Source organism: Lepidothrix coronata, unplaced genomic scaffold, assembly GCF_001604755.1.
Source record: "Lepidothrix coronata isolate B3197 unplaced genomic scaffold, Lepidothrix_coronata-1.0 Scaffold4, whole genome shotgun sequence".
Classification (NCBI taxonomy): Eukaryota; Metazoa; Chordata; class Aves; order Passeriformes; family Pipridae; genus Lepidothrix; species Lepidothrix coronata.
Window position 1 is genome coordinate 3,407,573 of NW_016690184.1, and position 15,185 is coordinate 3,422,757.

Sequence of the window (15,185 nt, forward strand, 5' to 3'; positions counted from 1 at the left end):
ATTTCTAGAGTTTTTTGGTTTGGGGTGTTTTTTGCATTGAAAAATCAAAGAATCAAACTTTTAACTTAGATTTATGTGCTGTAATGCTTACCTCGATTAATTTTGTTGAAGTGGTAGGAAACTGGAAGCCAGGCTACAAGGAAATTGGAAATAGTGTGGCCAGCGGGGCCAGGCCAGTGATCATCCCCCTGTACTTGGCACTGGTGAAGCCACATCTCAAATAAATACTGTGTTCAGTTTTGGGCCCTCGCTACAAGAAAGACATTGAGGTGCTGAAGTGTGACCAGAGAAGCACAACAAGCTGGTGAAGGGTCTGGAGACCAAGTCTTATTAAGGAGCAGCTGAGGGAGCTGTGGTTGTTTAGCCTGGAGAATAGGAGACTCAGGGGAGACTCTGTCACTCTCTACAACGACCTGAAAGGAGCTTGTAGCCAGGTGGGGCTTGGTTTCTTCTCCCAAGTAGTAACAAGTGACAGTGAGAGGAAATGGCCTCATATTGTGCCAAGTAATGTTTAGACAGGAAAAATTTCTTCACTGAAATGTGGTCAGGCATTGGAACAAGCTGCCTAGGGCAGTGGTGGTATCACAGTCCCTGGAATTGTTAAAAAAAATGTGTGGAATTGGCACTTGAGGACACGGTTTAGTGGTGAAGATGACAGTGTTTGGTTAAGGGTTTGGATTTGATGATCTTAGAGGTCTTTTCTAACTGTAATGATACTGTGATTCCATGAAAAAAAATGATATCAAGGATTATATTTTTAAAGATGTAGTAGCCAGCCCCAAATCAGCTGACTTTTTAGTGGGTTATTAACATCAGGTGTTGAAAAATAAAACAGCTTTTAATAGAGTACTCCTGCATATTTCTGAAAGAACTTACATTTGTAAGAAAGTCCTGGCAGTCACTGTTTTTCTGTGTTGACCCATCCAGCCTATCACCACAGATGCTATTACTGCAGGAACTACCAAGGAAGTGGTTTTGTGACCACTGATCCTGGATCAGATTTACTATCAGATTATCCCCTAATGTAACTTTGATCAGGCAGCCAAGCTATCACATTTCTTAAGTTAATAAGAGTGTGCAATATATCATTTGTGCTGACTTAATGCTTGCTGTGGGAGGAAATACAGTAACTATTTGGCATAAAGCCTTCCAATACAAAATCAACCCATCAAATCTAAACTGTATTTACTGTCTTGTCAAAGCATGACCTAACAGCAGGTATCGGAACAATGACTCAACTCTGTAAAATATTTTTTTTTTATTCAAAGGACAATAATACAGAATTATTACCTATTAAAATAATTTACTGATCATATACAGTTAGATTTATTTTTCATTTCTCTTGAAATAAAAGCTTTATTTTTTTGACAGTAGGTTTGCTTGGGGTGGGACAGAAATTGCAACTTTCTTTTGGAGACTCTTTTGATTCATAAAATATGGCAGAGTAATGACATTAACAGTCATTGCAGACATTTTAATGCCACATTCATTCACCCATGTAAAATTATTTTTCATTTAATAACATTGCTTAGGACATGGGATTCAAAGAGTGGGAGCTTTCTTCCTTTGTATAAATAGGAAAATGAAGTATATTTTATGTACACTTAGACAGACCCTTAATGTTTTATGAAGAACGTATTCAGTTGGGCAGAATCAAATTAGTTTAGTAAGCTTCCCTCTCCTACTTTATTAATTCTTACCTGGTGCATCCTTCATAAATTTTTGAGATTATGAGAAGGTGAATGTATTAAGCTGTGGAGTTTGGGTTTTTAAGTGAAAATACTGCAGCCTGCAATTTATCATTTGTTTGTTTTTTTAAATTTACTGTAAGATCCTTTTATGCTTTTTATATAAAGTTCCAAAAGACTTTTATTTGATTATTTAGTGTAAGCACTTCATTTTGCTTTTCTCCCTCTATTGCTCTTTGAGTGGATTGTTAGGAAAAGATAGGTTGTGAGTTCACTCATGGAAGATGATAAGTGAAACAAGGAATTAATTTACAGATTTATTTCTACATTTGCAGATGTATGTCTAGATACATTACTTCTGCTGTAGTTAGATGTAGTTATTTTCTTTACTGTTTTTGAGGTAGCTCAGCTTTACTGCTGATTTACATTGTCCACTCTCCTTGGTTCTTAGTATGAGTGTGTGGTAGTATTTGGTTCATTTTTCTCACTCAGCCAGTGCATGGGACCAAAGTGGGACAAAGTGGCTGGCATAGTGTGGTAGCACATATCCGGAACTGCTACTGCTTTTCGTCAAAATGCTCCATTTTAGCAGTTTCTGACTCAAAAGCTGTCACATTTGTGCCAGTTATTTCATTGTCTTTTAATCATAACTTTTAAAATGTGGATTTTGTTTTTAGGGTAAGTCTTTGTAAAAGGCAAGTAAAACATTTAGTTTGGTTTGCTCATGTTCTGTTTCCATTTTCTTTGCAAATTACTATTGAAACCATTGCAAAGAGGAGAAGGGATCTCAGAGATGATGCAGTTTTTGTTTGGTGTAAATTGTTGGCTGAAGAGAGAAGACACTGCAGTTAGTGCCTGTACTGGGAGGAAAAATTCAGAAATCTGCAAACATTGGGTCTGTTTTGCAGCAGGGGTTGTGGTGGAGGAGGGAGGACACATTGATAAGACAGTGAGCTTTTAACTGTACTGCTCACAGAACTTTCCATGTTAAACTTTTTAATGAGGAAGCTTAGAAATAACATGTCATTTGTCAGACAGACAAAGCCCAATGTTAGCATAGAAGGGAATAAGCCTAATAAATGTTCAAGATGAATTATTGTATCATGGGTATGATCTATTAATAGGGGAGAAAAAAAGAAATAAGTGCAACATCTTAATGACTTCTATGCTCAGTGGGAATAATCAAGTTGTCAGCTCAAAGTAGTGAGTGTGTTGTTTTTATCAGTGTGCTGCATAGAGGACGAGATATTGGTGCTAAATTTGAAGCAAAAAGTATGAAAAATTGAATTTTAATGCCTGATTAAGTTGATTGTTTATATAGCCCATTTAAGTGCCGTAGATATCTTGCATTAGCTTTGTCAGAATCAAACCTTGTGGTTGGTTGGGAAGTAGTTTGGGCTTAGAGAAGCAGGCATGATGAAGACTTCAATAGTTGAGTTTTTACCATGAACCCATGAAATTAGGTCAGTGTTCAACTCTATTTACATGTGGTTATTTACTTCACATAATTATTTATACTTGTGAAGCTTCAAAAAAAGTAAATGAGTAAATCCTGATAAAAAGCAGTCTGTTCTGAAGTATTTTTCTAGTGATGGTCTTGTTGTCTTTTTAAAATTGGGTAATGAATTTAATAAGGTCTCTTAGATATTTCCACTTAAGGGATTTGTTTGTTTGTTTGTTTCCTTGTTTTACAACATGATGATTATGCAATTCAAAATTCAATTACCAGTTCTTTTCTACCACTCACCTTTTTAATTATGGAAAAGCAAGGTTTATTTGTAGTGCTGGGAAGCTCTGGTCTCAACCAGAACACTGTGATACCATGTGCTGCACAGCTGCGAAAGGATTTCAAAGGACAGGAGGAGTTATGCTTGATGCAGTAGTCCAGGCTCTCTCTGCAGGGGATGCAGAGGGAGCTGAAATGATCAAAATAACAGGCTGGTTCTTTGCAGCACCATGCTGAACTAGTACATGCAGTGAATTATGCTTTTTCAGCCTCACAGTAATTAAAATAAAAGAGGATATTAGCTTGGATGAGTTTTGGCTGTATGGATAGATGGGACATATTTTTAATCACATGCAGAAAAAGTTGGCAGGTCTTCTGCATAGTCTTGCCAAAGTTTATGAGCACCTAGAGAAAATTAAATGAAAAATATCGTCTAGGTTTACAGTCAGATTGTGCTAGTATGCACACTCAGAAATTGGACATTAGGAATAGCCTTGCTGGTCAGGTCAAGAACTTTGTTCTTGCCACACTAAGTTTCAGCTGCAAACAGTGTCCAAGAAACAACTAAAATTGGAATTGAAGGCAGTTCTCAGGTGGGGGGACAAACCTGTGAGTCATCAGCACAGAGATAAATGGTGGCTGAATTTCTGTTGGCAGGTGCTGGGTCTCTGAGCATAAAGGGGAAGAAGACGGGTAAAAAAAAGTTCAGGGATGGAAGTGTACAAAGCTCCTGCTGCAACTTAGAGGAAAAATATTACTTGAAGAATGTTAAATGAGCAGCTAAAAGAAGACAAGGAAAGTGAACACTTTGCTGTATTTTCATGTGCAGATTCTGTAGTTTTGCTTTTGATTTCCACTGGATATAAAATACTAAATCTAAGATTAGAAAAGATTGTGTGTTCTCTTTCTCTCTCTCTTAAAAAGGAACTTAGTCCTCTTTAAAAGGGAACTGGTATGACATAGGCTGTAATGCATTGTTAAACAGATAGAATAAGTGTTGGTGCCATTTCTATGCAGTATTATAGTATCAGGATTTTACTCGGTCATTATTGGTAATTTATGGTATCAAAGATAGAATACCACACATGACATGCACAAGTGAATTCTATTTTAGAAAATTCCAGATAATGTATTTTTTTATGCTCTGCTTTCTCTGTTTTCTTTGCTCTGAAGCTGAGACAAAACCAGTTAAGTTTCACAGCTTGCCTGCACAAGCTGTAATAGATTTTGTGTTTGTATTTCTTTGAAACATACATACAGAAAGGATGCAAAGTTCCTCTAGGAGGGGAGAGCTAAGCATTCTCTTTTCTATGTGTTTGGAATCTAAAGGTCATCAGATAAAAGTGAGATTTTTGATTTTTTATTATGTTTTTTCAAATAAACAGTTTTAAGGTAGTGCTTGATCAGGACAGGGACAGTTGTGGTGTTGACTTACCTGTGATGTTTGCTCTAAGAAAGTGAGTTCTTGGTCTTAAGGCTCTCCTCCTTGTCCCCTGAATTTTGTTTCCTGTGGAGAAGGAACATAAGATTTACCAGGAGAATCTCATCAGACCTTTTTCTATAAGTTGTCTCCTCCCTGGTAGCTATGTAAGACTGCGTGGGGGCATGAGCTGTATTTGATGACTCAGGCCAGAATATCTTCCTACCTCTTCATTGCTGTGTTGCTGCTGGTGAGCTTAGAGCCTTTCTGAAGATTGGGGAGACTGTGGGGTGGCTGGGGAGGTACCAAAGTCCTCTGGGAGCTGGATTTTAGAATTCCTGGGTGAAGACAGGGATAGTTTGACAAGACATGGCAGTGTCAGCTTTGCCAGAGCACTGGCTTCACGAGAGGTTCTGGTTTTTTACTTTATTTTGTAAAAATAGTTATCAGACTGGTACACTTGCAAAGAGCTGAAAATTCAGTGCAGGACCCAAGGGCAGACTGGAGAATGCTCATAGGCAGTACATTTATGACTGCTGGAGAGGTCATGATAAAGATTGTTCTTAGGATGCAAGAAAAGGGAACAAATAACATGAGTACTGAAAAGTTCTAGAGATACTGCTGTTAGTAAAACATTTGTTTGCTTGTTTGTTTTTTAGTTGGAGCAATATGTTTCCGACAGCAGTAGTGAAGAACTGGAAGACTGGTTGATTAACATACTAAAATGGAGTATTTACCAATGCAGGTAAGACATTCTTTGAACATCTTTTTGCAGTTTTGTTTCTTAGTGTTGTCTTGCATTTCCCAATACAAGTAACTAGATTAATGGCAGCATTACACAAGCATTTCTCTGAAAACAAAGCTGGTTTAGAAGGATTCTGTCTTTTTAGTGCATTCTCAAATGCTCTGGTGCGGCTGCTGTAAAGTAGCACTGATATGCTCAATTTAGAAAAAATATAGACTCGGGAAACATTTTTTCCTTCAGATGGACCTTTAAAATCTGATATCCTGTGATCTATTTTGTATTGTGACCTCAGGAAAGATTAGCTTGGATAACTAAAGAAGTGGTGAGCGAATGTGGGGAGAGCATGGACTGGCCACAATATGTAGGAAATTTTTCAGCTTAGGAAAATAAATAAACCCCCAGAAGTGTGAAAGAAAAGTTTGGTCCTCAACTTAGGATCAAGTGGCTTTAACTGATATTTTAACTTTTGGAGATGTTTACTCTCAGTTCTGTAAATACTTTTGAATAGTGAAATGTTTTGATTATAAATGTTAAGTAGCTACCAAAAGTTTAGAAACCTTCTGTTCTGTGTATTAGGATGTTCTCATTTATTATCAGACCTTCTGAAATGGCTTTATGTGCTGCATTAAACTCTGTTTGTCATATGTGGAGAGCTCCTACTGAAGGATTGTTTTGCTTCTTACAGGCAGACAGAACAAATGTGCAGTGTAATAGCTTCGTTTCTGAATGCTAATGATGTGCTTTAAAATACCACAATAAACTCTTTAAGTATTAAAATGAGTTGTGCAATTTTGATGTAATTAAAGTTTGTGAAATTTTAGCTGTAGATTTGAAAGGAATCTATATAAGTACATACTTCTACATGAGTTTTTTGTTGGCTTTTGTATGATTAGCGTACAAAATTTAAGACTTTGTCCAAGTTGAGTTTCTCCTTTAAAATATTTAATTACCGCATAACATTTTCTATTTTATAGTTCACAGAACACTGTTTTCTTTTGCACTGATATGAAAGACTTGCAGAAAAGTCTGTGGTTTGTGTCAGCCTAGGGCAGTGAATGTTCTCCTTCTCCCAGTTTAAGGTGCACGTGGAACAAGCTGATGCTCTACAAAGAAAAAGCCATTCTCAGTAGTCAGGTGATAGACTGCAGCCCCAGTTACCTGCAGCAGTGCTTGCTGGGTGTGCCGTTCTGCGAACTGGGCCTCACATTTCTTACTGGTTTTGCACTTGATCCTGGAGTGTGGCACAGATGCTGCTTTTCTGGATACTGTTGATAGCAAGGGCTGTGTTAACTGGACTAAAATATATGGTGGTGTGTCATGCAGTCCTGTGCTTGCTGGACCCTGTGCTTGGTCTGCAGGGAAAAATTGCCAGCCCAGGTGATTTTTAGTGGGCTGGTTGGGGGTGCTAAGTAAGCTTGATAGAGGAGGGAGGGAGTGGCCCCAGCTAGAGCCGTATTAGACACAATAGGAATACCACAAGTTCACTGGGCAACGCTTTTGGCAGTTATACAAGATATAGCTCTCTTAGCTTTTTTTGTTTAATTAACTCGTTCATAAAATGGACCTTTGAACTTGTCTAATTGGACTAGTTCTGAATTGTTCTGAGTCTTGCTGCTGGGGTATGGAGGGACAACTCTTGCAGGAACAGTCTTCCCTTTTCTTAGTGGAGGCAAACTGTTCAGGGATGTAGCACCACTCATTGTGCCAGGAAGTCAGAGCCATGTGATGTCTTCTTCACACGAGAATGTAGTTTCATTAAAATGCAAACTGGATGAGACTGCCCCATGGCATCCTTACTTTAAGTCCTTTTGCTTTTTCCTGAGTGTTTTAAAGTGGGTTCCTTTTTGAGATATTGGACAATTTCATGCACAGCCCACAGGATTTGTTGCTTGGCAGCCCAGGGTCACAGTGGGATTAGGAGCTCTGGAGCTCTGCTGTGCAGTAGCTCAGGTTCCATTTACAGAACATATACTTGGACTTTGGTAGGTGGTGCCCATGTGATAATGTGGTATGGCAACCCCAGAGAATTACAGTGCAGAACATCTTGATTATAGCTTTTAAGACCACTGAGGACATCCCTACTCAATCCTATAGACAAAGCAGTGGAAGAGGGAATTGCTACAAAGCCCTGTAGGTTATCAGTGCCAGTCCTAACATTGCAGTCTGTAGCAAAACTGTGACATCATTCAGTTAATCTCTTGACTTTCGGATTGAAATTTGAATGATGACAGGATTTGTAGGCAGGCTGGGTTAATAGTGTGATCTAGATGCTGTAGTAGGGGCCCTTGATCTGAGTTCTTCATGTTGTCCTAATAGCTTCAGCAGCAAAATTCGTTTTCCCCTGTCCACTGTTACTTCAGTAACATACTGTTTCTGTATTTTTGTAAAGTCCTTGCAGGGTCCCTGTATTGGCTCTTAAACCAAGGTCGGAATTAGCCTCTTGTTTATAGTTAAAAATCTAGACCTGTGCTGTGGGGGCTGAAGCCTTCCAGCTCCTCTAGAGTGAGTACAGAGAGGTAAATCTTACCTTGAGTCATATGGTAAGATAACTTAGCTGGTAGGCTAGAGGTTGCCCCTAAAGGTAACTTGCTTTCAGGTGCTGTGGTGATGACATTTTTTGCCAGCTCTTCTGTTTCAGTCTCAGTAGTACTGCTTGCTACTTCACAAACACCCAAATGCATGTTGAAAATTTTAGAAACAAAACCCCCCATAATCCATTCAGGCTCCAGACAGGTAAGTTTTTTCAATGTTTACTGCTTCTGCATTAAACCCAGCAAAAATGTGCTAATATGCATAAAAGATAGTCTAATCTAGTTTTTTTCGTTAACTTAGTCCCCAAAACAGACAGTAGTTTCAGGAACTGTTAAGTTTGAAGACAAGTGTTCACAGAAAGTGTAGTCTGTTTTATTAATCTAGTTGATATTGTTGAAGGAAAACCAACAGAACTTGGTAAAGTCTATAGGATTTTAACTTAGGTATCAGCAGGCAGTTGTAAATTAGCAGGAACTTGCCAGTCTGTGAAGATGAGAGTGAGTATTAACACCTTACTCCTAAGAAAAAATTGACTATAAATAGGCATGTTTCCCTCCTTAATTCCTACCTTCCCTCTAGAATCTCTCCATCCTAAAGCCTATGTGACCTGGTCAGACACTTTCTCTTTACTGTTTGGCTATGCTGTTATTCAGCTCTCCTGTCTTCATGCCAGCATTGAGGCACTGCTGCCTGCATGGTCATTCTGCATCAACAAGGGCTGGAAGCAGCCTATCCTCTCTCTGTCTCCTTGATGGCAGTATTTTTCCCTATCCAGCCAAGTACCAGAGCAGACTTGCAGTATGTAGATATCAGTAAATGCCAGAATCGTATTATGCTAACAATGTGTTGAGATGGTTCTGTGATAACAATTCCTTCACAACAAAGATAGAAGTTACTGTGGACTGGATTTGGTACAGCCTATATTATTGTTTACCTCAGGGTCTGCATGTTTAAGAAAGCTGTGCAAAATTGTATATAAGCATTGTCCTTTGTAGGACCCGATAGACATTATCTCCAGCTTGTGTTCTAAATAGTGTGTTTTCTGTTTGTTTTCAGTAACTGAGGTGCTGACAAGTTTTAACTTCTTCATCCTTATAAACATGAGTGAAGTTCAGGCTATGGTAGAATTCTCCGTGGAGCTCCACAAATTCTTCAATGTTGATTTGTTTCAAAGAGGGTAGGTAGTGTGTTCTTTCAAACTTTACTGCATTGCATGGCTGATGATGGAAAGACCTTGATGGGTACTCTGTCATGAAGTGTTGCTTCATGTGTTACTGCTTTTATAGTGATTTGAAGTTTTTTTATTCCTTACAACCCACCCCTGAAGGCACAAGTAAGTTGGGTTCTTGCCAGTAGATCCCTTGGGGTGAATTAGAGTGAAAGACACTGTATGACTGGTGTTTGTATATATATATATACATCTAGGGTTTATTTTAGAATAATTTGGTTGCAATTGAAAGCAGGTATGTGGCTGTTTTGGTTATTATTATCTACAGTAATATGGCAATATGAAAGCACTTAAGAAAATATGTAAGTGAAAAGAAAGAAAGGATAATAGTAAGAATGTATCACCACCCGTAGACTTTATTGTTGCGGTTTAGTTGTCCATTGGTCTAAGTGGTTATTTGAAGTCTTGATCTATCTTGTTCTGTTGGGCATGGGGGAAGAAGCCCATGAAAAACAAAGTCTGATGGATTAATATATGTTCAGGCCAGGTGGGAATGCCTGGTACCTCCCCTGGGTGGGGGCAGTTTTCAGTCCTCTGGTGAAAGGCCTCAGAAAATGATTCTGGGGGTGCTTTAGGGATCTTTGATGGTTTATGACCCCTTCGAAGACATGGCAGCTGCTTCTCATGTCAGTGCAGTTGAGCCAGTTATGCTCCATCAGACCTTCCCCAAGGAAGGGGAGGAAGTTTTACAACTGAGCAGAGTTGGGTAAGGGGCAACAATTACCATGATAAAAGGCACCATCTCACCCAGCTGTGGCACACTGATGCTTCCACAATTGTTTTAAGTCATTAACCATTAACAGTCCAGTCTCTCATGACTGGAAAGTCATATTCTTTCTAGGAATTAAAAGTAAGTACTCAAGTATTCTGGCTTAAAACTTTGGTTGTAATACGGTATGTTTGTCTAATTGGAGAAGAGGGGAAAACTGTAGATATGGAGAGTACATTATATTCTTATCCAGGCTTTTACCCTTTTGTATCTTAATTTCTGTAATCCCTTTTGTTTGAAATATGATAGATGTTTCTCTTGAATCTTTTAAAAATGTTATTGCCCCAATTAACTTACTCATTTATCAGTTTGGGACTGAGAACTTCACCTACTTCTCTCTTTGTACTATGCTGTGCCTCCACAGTTACACAGGACTCCATCCTGCCTCATTAGACTCTCTTCTGACTCCACCTGGACTCTGTAGAAGTCTTTTTCACATTCCTTTCATTTAATATTACCTGACTGTCCCAGATTACTTTCTAAGGTCCTTGTTTCCCATGGCTGTGCAGGAAATAACGCTTTGTAGCTTATTTTCAAGTTATTAGAGGTTTTGGTCATCTCGTGTTGCGGTACATTGCCTTTCTGTCAATCTTCCAACAGACTACAGTAAAAATACTTGTTAGTTCTTACGATGTTTATGTTAGATAAGTCTAATTGAGGCTGTGTCAGTGCTTACGGAGAGGGAACAGTATATATCAGTGGTGATTTATGATAGCTCCTTTTTCCAAAACATTGTAGAATAATTTTCCTTAGGAACATTTTAGTAATAGAAAAATACAGGCTTGTTTTTAGTCTTGTCATAATTCAAGGCATGTGTGTGTGTGTGGCAGGGTATTGTTTTTGTTGGGGTTTTGATTTTTTTCTTTTTTTCTTCTGACGTGGTGAGCTGATGAAAGCTAACAGGATAGTTTTATTGCTTTGGGATGCACATAGTTCTTTCACCTTGTATTAGCCCTCTGAGATGGAGATTTTGGGCAAGAGCGATATAAAAAAAGTAGCATTGGAAAGGAGCTTAGGAGAAAGAGGCATAAAATAGTTATGAATCATGTCTTGGCTATCTAGCCTCCATCTTTGCCATTTAACTGTTAGTTCTCATCTATATTTTATTAAAGCTAATTTTTCTCTAAATTTGACATACAACTGGTACTGACAGAAGTTATGACCCATTATGCTTGCTACTATTTGCAGTCAAAGTATATGCAAACAAACATCTATGTCCCCTTTTTAGGAAAAATCGTAATTTCACTGTTCATTGGAAGAGGAGGATTAAGGAAGGCCTAAGAGGTCTGGGAATATTCTGAGAATATTCTAATTACTTCAACAAAAAAGCACTGTCTGTTGAACTGTAGCCTTTTTTAATCTCTTGAATTAGTGGGGAAGGAGAGGGTAGAACATGGCAGCATGTTTACACTCCAGTAGAGAACCTGAACAGAAGAAAGTGTTTTGGTTGTCTTAACCTTACAATTCAAATGATTCCTCAGTAAGGTAACTGAGAAGCAAAGCACAGCAATATAATTACCAATGCTTTACTGGGCATGTTTCTTTTTAGCTTACTCTTGAAAAAGCAATAAATTCACAGGGCAAGTTCGGAGGGTGGAATGCTGACATAATGAGAAATGTGACATGAGGAGATACTGCCTTTCTGGTTCAAGCTGAATCTTTAACTCTGGGCATGTTCCCTTAGAAATTAATGTCAGGAAGAAGAGAGAGTTTCCAGAATAATTTGAAAGACCAAGAAATGCGAGTATTGCAATAAATTCAATTTGGGTAAATTCTAGTATTTTTCTAGGGAAATGTCTTTGTATTTGTTTGAGACAGGATGTAATACTTACACTGCTGGAGGAGCTCTGGGATAATAGATTGAATGAACAGAAAAGGAAATCTTTAGTTTCATTATTGGCTTCCTATTTTTGGACTGCCGCTGTGTTTCTCTCACCAAAAATCAAGTACAGAATTGATTGTATTCTGTGTTTGTTTTGGGTTGTGTTCATTCAAGCCTACTGAGCTTAGCATGCCTGTCTGATGTGTTAGAAGCATCATGACCTTCTGAATTGTATGGGATAAAATGTCGGCTGTTGTAATTAATCACACTGAGTTCATCAAACTCCTTCTTAAAACTTAGTAGATTTTTATCCACACTGTTCTCTTGGCGAGTGAATCCAGATTCTCACTTGTTTGACTATTGGAGACGTCATAATTTCCAGCCTAAGTTTCTGTCTGATCAGTTTTGGTTTTTCTTAACAGCTTTGTCATGTGCTTTGAATTAATCTGTCAGTCTGAAAGTTCACCCTGAACTATTTTTAGATGTTAATCTTTTGTCCCTTTTATTAATTATGAACTGACTGAGTTTGGTCATTGGAATTCGTGACACATTCCCTACTACCTTCCCTGTAGGGTCCACATACCCCAATATCCAATAAAACCCATTTTTCTCTCTTCCTGCTTTTATAACTGTTTGAAGAAATCTGCCAACTGTATCATATTTTCTTGGATCTATATCTGCAGTGACACTACAGTTGCCAGAAGCACTTATGACTGTTTTTACACTTAACGATTAAATTTGGTACTTAAAGAATGAATGACTAGAAGCAGTGTTGATGTCCCTATATCTGTGTGGTCCCAAGGTTACTTCAGAGTAATTTTCGTCTTGTTCTCTGGACCAGATGTTTTGTATCATGAGTGTACTTTGAAGTTGTGCATATCGGTAGTTGGTTCAGACCTCTTTGTCCCCCCAGGGCTTGAGGTGCATTTTGTGACAGGTAAATCAGAGTAGTTCAGCTTCCTTCAGGAGTCATCCAGGTAATCTGAGTGGAAAGCTCTCAGGGAGCTGAACCAGCTTGCAGCAAACCAGAGTCATTGGGGAAAGTGCCTCAAAACCACTCTGCTAATCTAAACCAATTAGTAGTGCAGACTGAGCCAAAATTTCTCATAGTATTTAACTCAAGATCAGAAGGGTTATAACCATGTTATTCTCCTAAGTAACCTTTTGAAACAGACTATTTGCTTTACATTTAGGTAGTTGTTATTATTCTAAGGAGGGGAAATAGTGCAGACACTTAATTCTAGTAACACTATTTGTCTGGATGCATGGCTCCCTCCTTCTTACTTAGTTCAAGAAAGGTTGTCCCTATGTCTGTGGTTCTAGTGTGTCCCTGTATTCTGGTGGTTAACTTCTGAAGGTGGCACTGTAGCTGTAAGTTGAAAAAGTATGTGGTAATAATAGTTAAGTAGCATCCTTATCTAATACAGCTCTTTCATTGTGTTTTCTTATAACTCTGTGTCACCTGCTTAAAACCCAACTTGATCCAGGTAGTTCCGTTGGTTTATTTTTATCTGTTGTTACAATCAAATAAGGCTTCACACAATTTTTATTTTGAACTAGTGGGATGTGATGATAGGAATATTTGCCCAAATAGTGATTGATATGTGAGTATTGTGTGACAAAATGAATAAAAGAAATGTAATTTTTTGGGACCTTTGAGAATGATGGTTTGAGATAGTGAGGCTTCAGGCTATTTTGTCATTTTAGCTCATAAAAGCTCCAGTAAGGTTTGGGCTCTGTAGTACTGACCTTTTATAAATACAAAGGAAACATAACGTAGCTTGGCTGTACAAGAGGAGAATGAGTTTAATGGAAAATTGGTTGGATGATTGAGCTCAAAGAGTTGTGGTCAGTGGTGCAAAGTGCAACTTCCAGCTGATGACCAGCGGTATGTCTTGTGGATTGATACTGGCTTAGTAGTCTCAGCAAGTTTTTCATAGAATCATAGGATGGTTTGGGTTGGAAGGGACCTTAAAGATCATCTAGTTCCAACCCCCCTGTTATGGGCAGGGACACCTTTTACTAGACTAGATTGCTGAGGGCCCCATCCAACCTGACCTTGAACACTCCCAGGGATGGGGCATCACAACTCCTGTGGCATCACAATCTGTGCCAGTGCCTTGCTACCCTCTGAGGTAAAAGAATTTCTTCCTAATATTTCATAAATGACTTGGACTCAGGACTGGAAGGGATACTAAGCAAGTTTGCAGATGACACAAAATTGGGAGGAGCTATTGAATCCCTTGAAGGCAGAGAGGCCCTGCAAGAGAGACCTTGACAAATATGAGGACTGGGCAATCACCAACCACAGGAAGTTCAACAAGGGGAAGGGCCAGATTCTGCACCTGAGATGGGGCAACCCTGGATGTTCATACAGACTGGGAATGAGGGTCTGGAAAGCAGTACCATGGAAAGGGACCTAGGGGTCCTGGTCAACGGCAAGTTGAATCTGAGTCAGCAGTGCCCTGGCAGCCAGGAGGGCCAACCGTGTCCTGGGGGGCATCAGGCAAAGCATTGCCAGCCAGTTGAGGGAGGGGATTGTCCTGCTCTGCTCTGCACTGGTGCAGCCTCACCTTGAATATTGTGTGCAGTTTTGGGCACCACAATATAAGAAAGATATTAAGCTCTTAGAGAGTGTCCAGAGGAGGGCAACGAAGGTGGTGAAGGGCCTTGAGGGGAAGGCGTGTGAGGAGCGACTGAGGTCACTTGTTGTGTTCAGCCTGGAGAAGAGGAGACTGAGGTGAGACCTCATTGCAGTCTACAACTTCCTCATGAAGGGAAGAGGAGGGACAGGCACTGATCTCTTCTCTGTAGTGACCAGTGACAGGACCTGAGGGAATGGCCTGAAGTTGTGTCCGAGGATGTTTGGGTTGGCTATTAGAAAGAGGTTCTTCACCCAGAAGGTGGTTGGGCACTGGAATAGGCTCCCCAGGGAAGTGGTCACGGCACCAAGCCTGACAGGGTTCAAGAAGCGGTTGGATGATACTCCCATGCACACGGTGTGATCTTGGGGATGGTCCTGTGCAGGGCTAAGGGCTGGACTCAATGATCCTTGTGGGTCCCTTCCAACTCAGCATATTCTGTGATTCTGTGATCTAACTCTACTCTTCTTTCAGTTTAAAGCTATGTACTTCAAAGATATTGTAACTGTAAGAACAAGTTGTCACTCAGGTTTCTCCTGTGGACACTTAACCCTCTTCACTTACATACATGTGTTGTATGTGTCAGCACTCTGACCTGAGATATAGATGTGCT

The 15,185-nt window shown here is 39.4% G+C and overlaps 1 protein-coding gene across 8 annotated transcripts in view; it reads left to right on the top strand.

The window, feature by feature from the left end:
- FAM135A (family with sequence similarity 135 member A) overlaps positions 1-15,185 on the top strand; it is an 83,282-nt gene that overhangs the window by 8,688 nt on the left and 59,409 nt on the right. For 7 of the 8 annotated variants that reach the window (XR_001876364.1, XM_017824799.1, XM_017824847.1 and 4 more), the window contains 2 exons: positions 5,494-5,579; positions 9,168-9,288. Coding sequence is in view for 7 of the 8 variants with exons in the window: in XM_017824799.1 (XP_017680288.1) it covers positions 9,212-9,288 (77 nt within the window). In the remaining variant the exon portion in view is untranslated. Of the gene's footprint in view, positions 1-5,225; positions 5,245-5,493; positions 5,580-9,167; positions 9,289-15,185 lie in introns of those variants that run through there. The other variant, XM_017824819.1, reaches the window with a different exon arrangement.